The sequence below is a fragment of the Mauremys reevesii genome, linkage group 11, assembly GCF_016161935.1.
Source record: "Mauremys reevesii isolate NIE-2019 linkage group 11, ASM1616193v1, whole genome shotgun sequence".
Taxonomy (NCBI): Eukaryota; Metazoa; Chordata; order Testudines; family Geoemydidae; genus Mauremys; species Mauremys reevesii.
Genome location: NC_052633.1, coordinates 20,970,945 through 20,984,747, shown reverse-complemented (window position 1 = coordinate 20,984,747; position 13,803 = coordinate 20,970,945). Strand labels below are relative to the sequence as shown.

The following is a 13,803-nucleotide window of genomic DNA, read 5'->3' as shown; positions in this document are numbered from 1 at the left end:
CAATCACTATAATAGAGTCTCTGCCCTCTCCATCCCATCAGGTGTCTCTAGTTGCCTATCTTACATCTCCTCCTGAACATCTGGCTGTTGCCTGTAACTCCAGCTGGACTTCTCATCATTCCTACTAACCCTCCTCCTCCATCTCTGTTCTTTGTCTTCACCAACAACTCCAGTCACCTGGTCCTGTAATCTTAGTATCAAACTGACTCTTCTCTTAACTTGTCCCCTCATATCTAGATTCTCACTAATTCCATTTCCTTCTCTTTCTTTGATATCACCAATATCTACCCTTTCCTCCTGGTACCCACTACTAAAGTCATTGTCCATGCCCTGGTCACCTCTTGCCTTGATTAACATGCCCTCCTCCTGTCTGGCCTGCACCCTGCCTCTAGTCTGTGGAAAGTATGTCTGCTAATGTAATTTTCCTTTCCCAGGACTCCAACAATGTTGCCTTCTTCTTCAAGTGTTGTCCCTGTGGGTGCTCCACTTCAGGTGTCAGTGCGTCCCAGCACCATTGATCAGAGATTTTTGGTATCACTGCTTGGTCGTGACATGTGTGAGCAGTAGCCGTCTCGTGGCAGCATTGGAGTCTCATCTAGCATGCGCATGGCCCTTTCAGTTCCTTTTCAACCATCCTCAGCTGTAGACAGAGCTCAGGGCAGTGCGGCAGCTTCTTCCCCTGTAGATAGAAAAAAGAGAAATATTAGTTAGATACTTTTAGATAAGTTAGTTATAGTTCTTAGCATAGTCAGTAGTTAACTTGTTAAAAAAAATTATATTTGTATCCTCCCACTCTCTGCTCCTTTTGGAGCACTCTCTGAGACATGCCTGGTTCCCCAGGCTTTAAAAGATGCAGCTCCTGCTGAGAAGAGATACCAAGATCTGATTGACACTCGCTCTGTGTGAGATGTCTCGGTGAATCACTCATACCCCAAAAGTGCGTTGACTGTAACAACCTGAAGGCGAGAGCCTGGCATGACAGGGACCTCCGCCTCAAGATGATCCCAATGGAGAAATTGCTACAACTGAGCCCTGACATGGGCCACCAAAAGTCCCTATCTAATGGCTCTCCAACCAGTTCAGAACCAGCGAAGAGCACAGCTGAGTCCTCTAAAGAAAAGAGGAAGTGAGCATCAACCTCTCTGCAGAGGAAACTGCACAAAAAGAAACGGTCCCCTGCTAGGTCATTACCTTCGGTTCCAACCACCTCTCGAGTCACCTCTTACAACTCACCTGGCACCTCCGGCACAGGCCGTACCGCTGAGCCCAAAGCACAAGTAACAGAGTCAAGACTGCCTCCTCCGTCTGCACCACCTCCTCTGTTGGCACCAACTGATATCACCTCGATGGGTCCACCGGCACTGACAAAGGTGAGCCACAAGGTGGCGGCGCACTATTCAGCTCCTACAATAGCCTTGGCACTGCCTCCATGGGCACCGCAGCAATTCCTAACACAGAAGGATATATCAGTATCTTCGGTGACCCAATCACCACTTCTCGGCACCAATACATCTCCCCCACGAAGCATCACCATGCAGCCCACTTTTCCCACCGCACCATTGTTACCAAGCAACAGTGAGGATAAGGACCAAGATGAAGGGGTCATCTCCCCACAACACTCCTCTCCTACTCAATATAGGCCAATTGGAGGAATACTGAGGGTCAAAAGTCATCATAGACAGCCCACACATCCCGGGTATGGACAACCATGGATGTGTCCCCCCATGGCATTTCCCATGCAGTGGCCACCAAGGGACACATGGGCAGCATATAGAGCCCACTATGCCAGAACCTCATCACCATCCAGAGGCAAACTTAGGTCTTAGGATTTACAGTTCGGTTCAGTGCCTCTCAGCACCCTGCCTATAAAAATTGTTCCAGCACCCCTGCTCTCAAGGTACTAAAATCCCTTCAGTGGTGGGCAAAGGAGGAGAATATCTGCTCAGGGATCCCCTTTTATCAAGAACCACCCTCAATTATGATCACAATAGATGCCTCCTTGATAGGGTGGGGCACACACCTCGATCATCATGCAATCCAAGGCAGATGGTCACTAGCAGAGACAGATTTCCACATCAACTTATTGGAACTCAGAGGGCACGGAGCCTGCCTCCATTTCCTTCCACTCATAAAGAATGAGATTGTATGGGTGATGACAGACAATATGTTCTACATCAACTGACAAGGGGGAGCCCAATCCCACTCCCTATGTACCGAGGCCATAAAACTATAGAACTGGTGTATTCATGACCACATCGACATCTCAGCCTCCTACCTTCCTGGATGTCAAAATACCACAGCGGACGCTCTAAGCAGATGGTTCTCAGAGGAACACAAATGGGAAATGAATCCCACAGTCCTACAAAATATATTTCAATGATGGGGGTTTCCCACCATCGACCTATTCGTTACATCTCAGAATCACAAATGTCCATTATTCTGTTCAAGAGTGGGATTAGGACCTCAATCCTTAGGGGATGCTTTTTTCCTCACATGGGACACAGCGCTCCTATATTCATTCCCACTAATCCCCAGTGTCCTGCACAAGATACAGAACGATAATGCCAAAATCATACTGATAGCCCCAGCGTGGCCCAGACAGACCTGGTACATGACAGTTTGCACTCCATGAACTCTCCCATTGAGACCAAATCTCCTCGCATAAGTCAAAGGTCAGCTCCTCCATCCAAACCTGGAGAAACTCTATCTGAAAGTGTGGCTCTTTCATGGTTCCAACAACACGAATTAACCTGTTCGGAACAAATCAAACGCATTATTGAACAGCAGACATACGTCCACACGCAATACTTACCTTTAAAAATGGAAAAGATTCTCCATCTGGAGTCAGAACAAACAAATCACTCCCAACACTATATCACTGCCACTAGTGCTACAATACCTCTTAGAGCAAAGAATTCAGGACTATCCACGAGCTCTATAAAGTACATCTCGCAGTGATCACTGCTTTCCATCATAAAATGGATGGATTCTCGGTATTTGCACACCTGACCACCAAATGGTTTCTCACCAAACGGTTTCTCTACCCAAAAGTATGCCAACCCATGCCTACTTGGGACCTAAACCTAGTTCTCAAAGGCCTTACTAGACCACCCTTTGAACCGCTGGCCTCTTGCTCCTTGCAGCACCTATCAAAGAAGATGGCACCCTTGGTTGCTAGATGAGTGAGTGAGATAGGTGCTCTTATGGCTAATCCACCATATACTGTCTTCTTTAAAGACCAGATCACGTTGTGACCTCACCCCAAATTCTCAAACCACACGGAAGAACACAGGAGACCATGTTAAACACTCTAGATGGTCAATGAGCAATAGCATTTTACCTGGATAGAACTAAATCTTTCCACAAATCCCCAAGACTCTTTGTCTCAACAACATGATCCAAGGGCTTTGCTATATCTACGCAGAGACTATCTAAGTGGATCTCGGGCTACGTCTGCTTATGTTATCAAACAAATAAGACAGAACCACCAATGGGGATCAGATCCCATCCTACCTGATCCATAGCAGCATCCATAGATTTTTCTGAACAATGTACCCATCTCAGAGATCTGCAGAGAGCTGCTACATGGGCCTCAGAACATACTTTCATTAACCACTACACAATTATGCAAGACTCACAAGCTGATGCTATACTGGGTATAACAGTCCTCTCCTCCACTATGCATACAATTCCAAAGTCCCCACAACTATCGCGGACACTTCTCTACAATCACCTGAAGTGGAGCACCCACAGGGACAGCACTTGAAGAAGAGAGGGTTACTCATCTTGTGCAGCAACGGAGGTTCTTCGAGATGTGTCCCCCTGTGGGTGCTCCACTACCCACCCTCCTGCCCTCTACTTTGGCATTCGATATAAGCACTCTATAGTAGAGAAGGAACTGAAGGGGGCAGGCCACGTGAACACTAGATGAGACTCCAACAGCACTGCAAGACGGCTACTGCGCACACGCATCCTGACTGAGCACTGCTATCGAAAATCTCCAGTCAACGGCACCGGGACACACCAACACCTGAAGTGGAGCATCCACAGGGACGCATATCTCAAAGGTGAGTAACCCTCTCTTATCTCTACTTCTTCCCCCATTGACTTTCTGTCCTTTACCACATCCCTTGCAAGCTTTTTGGCCTCACCTACAAGGCCCACACAACCTTACCCTACCCTATGTTTCTACTCTAATTTCCCTATCCCACTGCCTATGCCCTTCCCAGCTCCCAGGCCTTGCTCCACCCTTTGCTTCCTTTTCCTCTCTCAGATTTGTGCTTCCTATAAAGCTGCATCCTACACTTATGACGATCTGTTTCTCTGCCATGAGACTTCTCTTTCTTCCTTCAACTCCCCTCTTCAAGCAGCCTGTCCTCCTTTTCTCTCATCATTTAATAATCCTCTCATCCTCCCCAGGGCTGTTGTAATGTGTTTGGCCTGATACTGCAAGCCTTACTTACACTGAGTAGTACTTACACATGTGAGTACTCCCATTGAGACTACTCCGGTACATAAGTACTACTTGGTGTGAGTAAGGCTGACAGAATCAGGCACTTCGATTACCAGTTCTTTAGGACAGGAAATGTGTCATTATATTTGTAAAGTACTGGGTACACTTTTGGCACTACATAAATATTTTGTATCCTCTTATTCACCCTCTTTTTCAGATCAGGGAGAAAAACATGTACAAAGGAGTTAATCTAACTCCCTTCAAAGAAGAGCTCGATGCAACAAACCTGGTGAAATGTTGGAAAGAATGTATGGAGAAGTCTGAATACTACAGCAGGAAAACAGCTGTGGAAGAATTTAACAAGCAAAATTACTGGAAGAAGAAAGGGATTGCTATTATTCCTATGAAGTTTTCAGTTGGATTTAGTGCTACAAAGTACCATCAGGTAAGCTTTGGAAGTGCTGGCCTAAAGACGTAAGAGCTCCAGCATTCTTAAATTATAAGAGGGAGCACAGCTGTCAAGGAAAGGGGAAGGACGAGACAGAGACACACCTGGGTATCTAATAAGATAAACCCAAGTCTCATCACCAATTCCATTCAGAAGGACTGTGCCAGATCTATGTAACTTGCTATCCTCTCTCTAACCACTGCTAGAACCACTCAACACACTCTCCTCCCATAGCCAGGAGTAGAACTGTGGATTCCTGATTCCAGCATTCTAAGGCTGTGTAACTCACTAGCAAAATGTGTATCTTGCTGCTTCTGGTGGCTTGCCCACAATAAGCATAACAACTACTTATTTAGCTGAAACAGTAGAGGCTTGTGCTGGGGATCTGAAGGTTCAAACCCTGCTGATGATCTTTGTGGGGTTCCTTATAGCTGCATGTGATGTAAGTGTCTGGTTTTTGCAGTTTTGCTTTATGTAAATTACATGGTCACAAAATATCCTTCACAATAGGTTTGATCTTCTTAAACAACCCCAAAATATTCTAATCTATGAGTTACAGTGCAATGCACAACAAAATCCAGGTGTTTCACATTTCACTCATTTCAGTTGCTTGTGTCACAAGTTGGCAAGTTTGCTGGTTGAGAGCTCTGAGAGAGTTTCAGATAATTCACCCCACAATGGCTACAGTAAAAGAACATCGAGGCTGTGAGTTACATATGCAAAGGGGGAAATTCACCCTTGTGCAGAGGATCAGTACAAGACTAGACACCATTAAGTTTCACCTGAGGTCTCAAAATAAGGCTTAAATAGGACTTAAGTAGTTCCTTGGTCTTGTGCTGACTTTCTGCCCGGGTTGAATTTCAGCCAACCTTCCTCAAGGACCAGCAGCGCAACATCAAACACTGCTTCCTTCTCCTGTGATTGGGAATGAGGGGGAAATGGAGTTTGATGCTAAAAATACTTCACAACAGAAGTGAGATGATGAGTAGGCTCCGTCGCCCCGTTTCACAATGATAAAAAACCTGTTAAAAATAATTGTTTAAATGAATGACTGCAGTCCTTGCAGAACTCCAATTTACAATAAACTACTTCTCTAAATGGCTCCTCATCCTCAATTGCTAACTGCGAGAAGCTTGCTGTTGTCAGACAGCTGGAGGACTCTCTCACCCTCTTAACAACACCCTGATTGCTGTGCCCTCTTGGAGTGAAATCTGACTCCATCCCTGCACTTGTTGGTACATCCCCTTGTTAAAAAGGGTTATTATGTTAGCATCAGCCTTAATGAATTAAACAACAATTTTCTGTCATTTTTCTTAGGCTGCAGCTCTGGTCCATATCTATACAGATGGGTCTGTGCTGGTGACTCATGGTGGAATTGAACTGGGACAAGGAATTCACACCAAGATGTTGCAGGTTAGACAGGAATTAACCATTTGAATGAAGATGAAAATATGAGAAAGATATGTGATTGTATCAGTAGAGAAGGTGAATGGCACTCAGCGGTTCTGCAGGGAAACTCTACAACAGCCAAGGTCAGGATAGAGGCGCAGGTCGAGGTTTATATTGCGTTACTGCTTTTGAATTATGGGTAAAGCCAGATTTCAGGAAGGCGTAAGTTCAGAGACTAATGCCCAGATCCACAAAGATATTTAGGCACCAAATGTACAACACAGTAGATGACAAGGACCAAAACAAGGAGGAGACACAAATTATTCATGCAGGAAATTAAAATGATGTGGGGTTAATTCCTTCAATGTAAATAGCTCTCTCTATAACCTCAGCACCAAGATTCTGCATTTCTGATATAAATACCTGTAAACCATGAAAGTGTGGAGACACCAAACGTAGGTAGAAAGTAGGTAATTTTGGGACTGAAATTAGGTATGCTGATGAGGTATATCTATGACAATGCAGTGTCACATTGTAAATTGGGCATATGAACTTACCTAATAATTTCAAATGATTTGGTTAGGCAGAAAGAAGGGTGAGAGTTCAAATCCAATAGAGAAAGAGCTAATCATTATATTTAAAATCTGGCCCAAAATATTCCATATGCAACAAAAGTCAGGTTAGAGAGAACAGCTCATCTGAGAAAAGATCTGAGACAAAACTCTCCAACCCACCCTATATCCACCACCTTCTCCAAGAAAAAGGTAGGAAAATGTAGGATATAGAAGAATAGTATAATTTAACTGTTCCCAGCTGTCTCCACCTCTTATTAAAACAATTATATGCATGTCATCAGGGTAGATCTGTAAAAAAACAGCAGTTGAATAAGATTTCAGTGATTGGCATTGTCAAAGTAACACTAGCCATCCCCTATTAAGCTTGGTTTTGTGTAGACATAGCAATGCTAGTGCTCTTTTTCTTGAGTCAATACTATTTATTCTCAGTGGGACTGGATATTGTCTTGTTTACTTTACTTACAGATTGCCAGCCGTGAACTGAAGGTACCACTGTCATATGTACACTTTTGTGAAACAAGCACAATAACTGTGCCTAATGCAATAGTCACAGCAGGATCGATTGGCTCAGACGTCAATGGAAAAGCAGTCCAGGTTACATTTTTTTATGAATTATTACTATTTTTATTGCTTCTTTCAAATAATGCATATTGCTCTGAATGTTTGCACATTATTCATCGTTGTAGTTTCCGAGCACCATGAATAGAGCACATCAGTACCCTCACCTGAGTCTCTCTTGCTTGTTTGTCACATGAGCAGTGTAAGGCAGGGCAAATTACTGAACTAGTGCTAGCTCACAACTTTTTCCTCTCTGCTTTCCTGTATCAGATCTAAAGATGCTTGCACAGGATTTAGTCAGAGGAATCGACTGGTCCTCGTATCACCAGGGATACTTAAACATAAGCTGATAACAGAGTCCAGGATATATTTCATGTGCATCTGGTGACATGATTACTGTCAGAATGAAACACCTTTACTTTTTTATGTACTTTGGGCCTGCTCCTCCTGGCACTACTGTACACTGACCAAAGCTAGTGACATTATATCAGTGTAAAATCAGTAGGAGATCAGAGCCAGGCTCTTTGTCTTCTACTTGGTGATGGCTTCAGTTAAACATGGGTATGCAAATGGGTTAGTTTCACCAGGACAGACACCAGTGCTGCTCATTGATAAGCACTGCTTTTGTGGCTGGCCAGCTAGCAGAACACAGAAGAGGGGTTTAGATGTTCATGAGGGTAATGGAATGATGGTCCTCAGAATGACTCTCTGACACAAATCAAACTCACCTTGGACAGCCTTTGGTCGAAGGCAGCATGGAGCAAAAGTGGGTAGAGGCGGACTGGAGAGATACCTGGCGGGGTATCACTGCCATATTAAAGGCTATAGTGTTTTGAAATTTCAAAGCAGATGTTTCTGCTGCTGCTGTTGTTGAATTCATCTTCTTTTCTCTGTTCATTGTTTCCCACCTCTCTCCTCTCCAGAATGCTTGTCAGATTCTTCGGAAACGCCTGGAGCCCATCATTAATAAAAACCCCGAAGGGAAATGGGAGGACTGGGTCAGTGCTGCTTTTTACATGACTATAAAAAACCACGTGGGCTGATAAATTGTGGGCTATACTACAGCATCTAGCAACATCCCTGAGTAGGAAGCAGCGTGGAACCCACTGCCCCAGGGGGAGCTCAGGAGGGATCGTGCCTCAGGATGGATTGTGCAGCCTGTTCCCCCCGATATGACCGGCAAACTCCTGAAATAGTCCCTGGCTCTTGCATGGGGTGCCCTTGTGCTGTCCTCTTCTATGTATCCATTCTATGTATATAAGAATGGGATAGGAGCTGAGGACTGTTGTCTATGTATATAGCAGCATAGATGCATCAGCTGTGCAGTATTCATCAGAAATCAGTCCTGGAATGGGAGGCCATGCAGCACTATTTGGAAGGGGATGGTGGTAGCTGTGACTGCATTCCTACATATAACCCTGTGAAAATCACGCTGTTCTATTTAGTGATGACAAAACATTTATTAGTGGATGTACTGACATATAATGACCATTCCCAAAATCTCCAGAACATCATGTCATCATCATTCTGTCCATTGCAGAATGAAGTCCTCACCAGAGGGCTACAATCCAAAGCACGTCTCCCCTGGAATAGGTTTGTCTAGTTAGGCCTGCACTGGATACCACCACTTCATCTCTCCATCACTGCTGCTCGCTGCTATGGATGCATCTACCTTGTTAGTGTCCATTACACCAAGATCAGCTTTCTCCTTCCTCTTCCTGCAGCATTTCCCAGCACATCACTACTGCACCATTGGCATAGACTTCAGGCTGTTCTTCACCAAAGCTTTCCTTCTAATCCTGTTTCACCTGCCTTCCCATGCAGCTTTAACCACACCTACTTCATCTTTTTGGCAGGTGCCTGAGTATCTGCCCTCTATGACACAAATACCGAATAAAAACCCACTTCTCTTTAAACTAAGATGCAATTGGTTCTGCACGATTGTTCAGGCTTCTAAATTATTAGTAACGGCAAATATTTCTAGTGTGGCAGTGCCTAAAGTCCCCCATCAGGATTAGGGCCCCATTGTGCTGGGTGCTGTACAAATCTAGAAAAGAGACACTCCCTGCCTTGTGGGGCTAACAGGCTAAAGAATGCTCCTCATACATACTTTGGGGGAGGGTTGTTCCTTCACCTTCCCTTACTGGTTTGAAATAGAGTGTATCAGATTACTTATTCTGATTTATTCTGATTTTAATTCATTAATTAACCACTACACTGAAGTTAGTAGGGTTATGGGTTTGTATCAATGTGCATAAACATTTTCTGATTAATTAAAGTCCGAGTGAGAGTAGTGTGGTCTAGTAGGGTGAGAACTGAGAATGAGCAGTTCTCAATTCTAATCATGGCTCTGGTGCTGACTTCCTCTGTCACCACCGGCAAGTCACTAGGCCTGGTCTGTGTTAGAAATGAACTTATTTTAAATGTTTCACCAGCACAACCCCCTAAGGCAGATGCAGTGAAACTGATTTAAATTGTGCTTACTGCAGTAACTTCCATTCTCTATCATTTGGGTTTCTGCTGTCCCATTCTGCATCCTAGTGCTCCCCACTGTTACTTTTCTTTTTAAAAAATATTATTTTTATTTCTTTACTTAAATTTCTATTCACCTTTAACACTAAATGTACCTATTGCAGATTACTGAAGCTTATGATCAAAGTGTGAGTCTTTCAGCTACTGGCTACTTCAGGTAAGGAATGCTGTTATCTTTCTGAAATTACTGGCATCAAGGGTCATAGATGTGGACCTTGGGGGTTTGTCAAATGAGGATAAGAGTCTCCCCTCTCAGCCTCCCCAATCCTTTCACTCTCCCCATTTCCTTCTCTATTGAAGGCCAAATCCTGCACCTAGCACACAGTTCACATAAACAGGCTGCATGTTGGGCGATGGCAGGGGCCAGGGAAAGATGTCTCCTCCCTGGCCACTGCTGCATCTCCCTCCCTGTGCTAGGTGTTTGGAAGATGGGACCGTGTAGTTTTCTGCACAGCCTTCCACCATGATGGGACATAGAAAACCTACCATGAGATGTGCTCCATGATACCTAGGAGTCTGTGCCACCTCCTGGCTCTCTGTCTTCTTGTGTGCAGCAGACACACAGCAGTGCTGCAACACTGAGGCCTTCTTCACTACAGCCTGTGAAAACAGCTGGCTTGGAGCAGGATATTAACCTGGTCTTGTCACATGATTTCCATGATAATCTGCTCTGCAATTGAGAGGGTGGTGGTGGTGGTGGTGGAGATCAAATGCCATTGCTCACTCAGTCTGAAGGATGCTCTTACTCCCACCAGAGGCTATATGGCAAATATGAACTGGGACACAGGGGAAGGCCAGGCTTTCCCATATTTTGTTTTCGGAGCTGCTTGTTCTGAAGTGGAGATTGACTGTCTGACAGGAGATCACAAGGTAAATGGTGCCTTTATGTACACATTGGTTAGACTCCTATATGTCTCCCTCCAGAGCTGCACTGATGTAGTTATTTTTCCTCTTGCTTTTTTTGCTGAGAAGGGAGACATGGCATTCATTGCATGTTCTCAAGACAGTGCCAAGATAACTCTAAATGGCTCTGTCATTCTCAGTCTCGTTTGTTAACATTCTAGAAAGAAGATCTGGTGCTAACTAATGAGACTAAGGATGAGAAAGTCCAATAGAACAGAAGATGATAAAGAACAGTTTAATATAATATAATATAATTAATTAATAAATTAATAAACCACCTTATTTTGTGGCTTTTAAATGAGACCTGATAGACTGAACCTGCCCACAAGGGCCAACTGTGCGACGATATATGCCCAGTTAATTAGTAATGATCCCCTATTGCACATGGTTTTATTGAAGCAATCGAAGGCATTGCCACATAAAGGGGGCAATGTAGAGGGGCACCAGACAAAGAGCAGTTCCCAAGGGCATTGGTTTTGTGTAATATGGAGACAGGCAGAATGGCTCCAGTGATACTGAGGGAAGCACATTCAGGAGCAGCAACTACAATGCCTCTCACAACTCATTGGAAGTGTCTGGCACCATGGGTGGGGCTATGCCTCCCCCACACCTTGTGCTACTCATGTCCAGACACCTTCTCCCACCAGTTAGCAGTGCAGTGGGAGCAGACACTATACCTTCTTCAAGTATAGCATAGTGGCCACTCGTCTGACTTCCTTCTTCAGGCACAATGCCCCTTGCAGCACTTCTAGACTCACAACCTAACACAGGCACTAGCTAACCACAATCCAAACCTTGGGCTTCTACCAAGACAGCAAGCAACAAGTTCATTCTGGAGCTAATGTTCAGCCTGCTCCTTAACTCAGCCCAGGGTGCTAATGTTGCGTTTCAGTTGCCATATGCTCATGGGTGTTCACCAAAACTACTTCAAACAGATTAATCCCTTGTCAGTCCAGGGCCTTTGAAGCTTGCTTCTGTGCTTCAGAATAAATCTGCAATACTTTGCTGTCACCATGGAATATTATTTTATGGCATGGTGTTCGCATTCTTTAAAACCTGCTATTTTTATTGCTTGTAAAGTATGTACCCATAACAGTTTATATTTGTTTAACAGAACATCAGAACAGACATTGTCATGGATGCTTGTTTCAGCATAAATCCAGCTGTAGATATAGGACAGGTATGTACCAATACTTCCATATGCACGCTTGGCTGTAGATGTTAGTGATAGCTTTTTCTTGCACCAAAATACTTTCCATTAAGGGAGCCATTCCAGCATCCACTGACGTCAAGAGGAGGCTATCCATTGGCTCTAATAGGTGTTGGATTGGGCTCAGAATTAGGCAATATTTGCTTTTTGTTGCACGTGTTAATGATAACAAGTTAAGTGGCCTGCTACTGCAACATGCTGAACATTTTCTGAAGGATGGTGAGTGACTACAGGTCCTGTAGACTTCACTGGGAACTGAGCCCTTGCAGAAAGCACTTGGCATATCACAGGATTAGGTCACTAATCCCTCTTGTTGTCTCGTCTTCATCTTCACCTCAGCCTACACAGAAAGCAAAAATAATTCCTGAAGGCCAAATCCTGGTCCCATTTAAGTCAATTGCAATACACTTTTGACTTCAATGGGACCAAGATTTGGCAACAAGTTTTCTGGTAGTGGTAATACATATCAGAAAAATGATTTTTCTTTTATGAGGGTGGGTGGGTGAGTGGTTGTTTGTTTTTAACATCCTTTCCATGCCAATGTTGGCACACAGCAGGGAAATCTTCCATTCCTGTCTGTCATTTGCCGCTACTTCCATTTGCTCTGTGGTGTTGAGATTGACTATCTTGCCATCCATGCTAAGGGTTCTTTTTAAAGTTTCTTTTGGAAACCCTCATCTCCTCACACCAGTTGGTTTCCACTTGACAGTTAATGTGGGAGTCTGTGTGTTGGCATCTAGAGTATACAGCCCAAATATGTCCAGCGCTTCCTTCTGATTCTGGTGGAAATGAGCTGCTTGTTGGTGATTTCTCAGATCTCTTCATTGGTGATGATGACTTTCCACCCAATGCCAAGAATCTTTCATAGAGAGACAAGGGGGTCAGGTAATAGCTCTTATTAGACCAACTTCTGTTGGTGAGAGAGAGAAGCTTTTGAGCTTACACAGAGCTCTTCTTCAGATCTGGGAAACTAAGGCCATGTCTATTCTACACAGTTAAATCAACATAAGGCAGCTTACGTTGACCTAACTGTGGCGGTGTACACACTGCAGTGCTCCTCCTGCCAATTTAACTCTCCTGCTACGCCTACATCATAAAACCACCTCGAAGAGAAGTCCCTCACAATGCCTTACTGGAGACAAGCAACAAACCCCTCCAGGTGCTTTTACCACTCAGTACAACCGCATGTGGAGACCCACATCCAGCCAGATTGCATGATTGTTCCCAGAGCTTCTCATGAATCACAGAGAGAGAGGCACCAGCCTAATTCCCCCCCAGCTCCCAGCCTTGTACCACCGGAATATACCATCTTGCACAGCTCAAGAGTCAAGACCTTTTCTTGAGCAATGCAGGTTTACTAATTGGTTCACCACTTCATCAATGGAAAGTGGACATACACCAGCCTTTGTAACCTGAGCAGATTTACCAAACACTTCAGTCAAACTCACTGGTAAGGATAAACATTAGACTAAGTGTATTGATTACAAAAAATGGTTTTTAAGTGATCATAAATGATAAGTCAGTAGTTACCAAAGGAAAATAAAAGATAAGTCTTTTAGACACAGTCTAAATTCTCAACCCTATTAGATGGGGCAATATCTTGACTAAGCAGTTTTTCTCACCCCAGGATACTGCAGGTTGGTTACAGTCTTTCATATGCAGGCTCTCACTGTTAGCCTTGGGATCAATCTCCTCAGCTCCAGCATTCTCGTTGCCTTCAGCATGAGTAGGGGAG

The 13,803-nt window shown here is 44.2% G+C and overlaps 1 protein-coding gene and 1 long non-coding RNA gene across 2 annotated transcripts in view; one reads left to right on the top strand and one right to left on the bottom strand.

The window, feature by feature from the left end:
- LOC120375097 (aldehyde oxidase 2-like) overlaps positions 1-13,803 on the top strand; it is a 94,284-nt gene that overhangs the window by 68,493 nt on the left and 11,988 nt on the right. The window contains exons 26-32 of the mRNA XM_039495765.1: positions 4,671-4,898; positions 6,219-6,314; positions 7,331-7,459; positions 8,347-8,421; positions 10,060-10,112; positions 10,711-10,825; positions 11,973-12,038. Of these exons, the coding sequence (XP_039351699.1) occupies positions 4,671-4,898; positions 6,219-6,314; positions 7,331-7,459; positions 8,347-8,421; positions 10,060-10,112; positions 10,711-10,825; positions 11,973-12,038 (762 nt within the window). The remainder of the gene's footprint in view (positions 1-4,670; positions 4,899-6,218; positions 6,315-7,330; positions 7,460-8,346; positions 8,422-10,059; positions 10,113-10,710; positions 10,826-11,972; positions 12,039-13,803) is intronic.
- On the bottom strand, positions 1,243-5,264 carry LOC120375106. The gene is made up of 3 exons (XR_005586433.1): positions 5,191-5,264; positions 2,605-2,750; positions 1,243-1,448 (listed from the first exon to the last, which is right to left on the bottom strand). It is a non-coding gene; the product is annotated as an uncharacterized LOC120375106 (long non-coding RNA).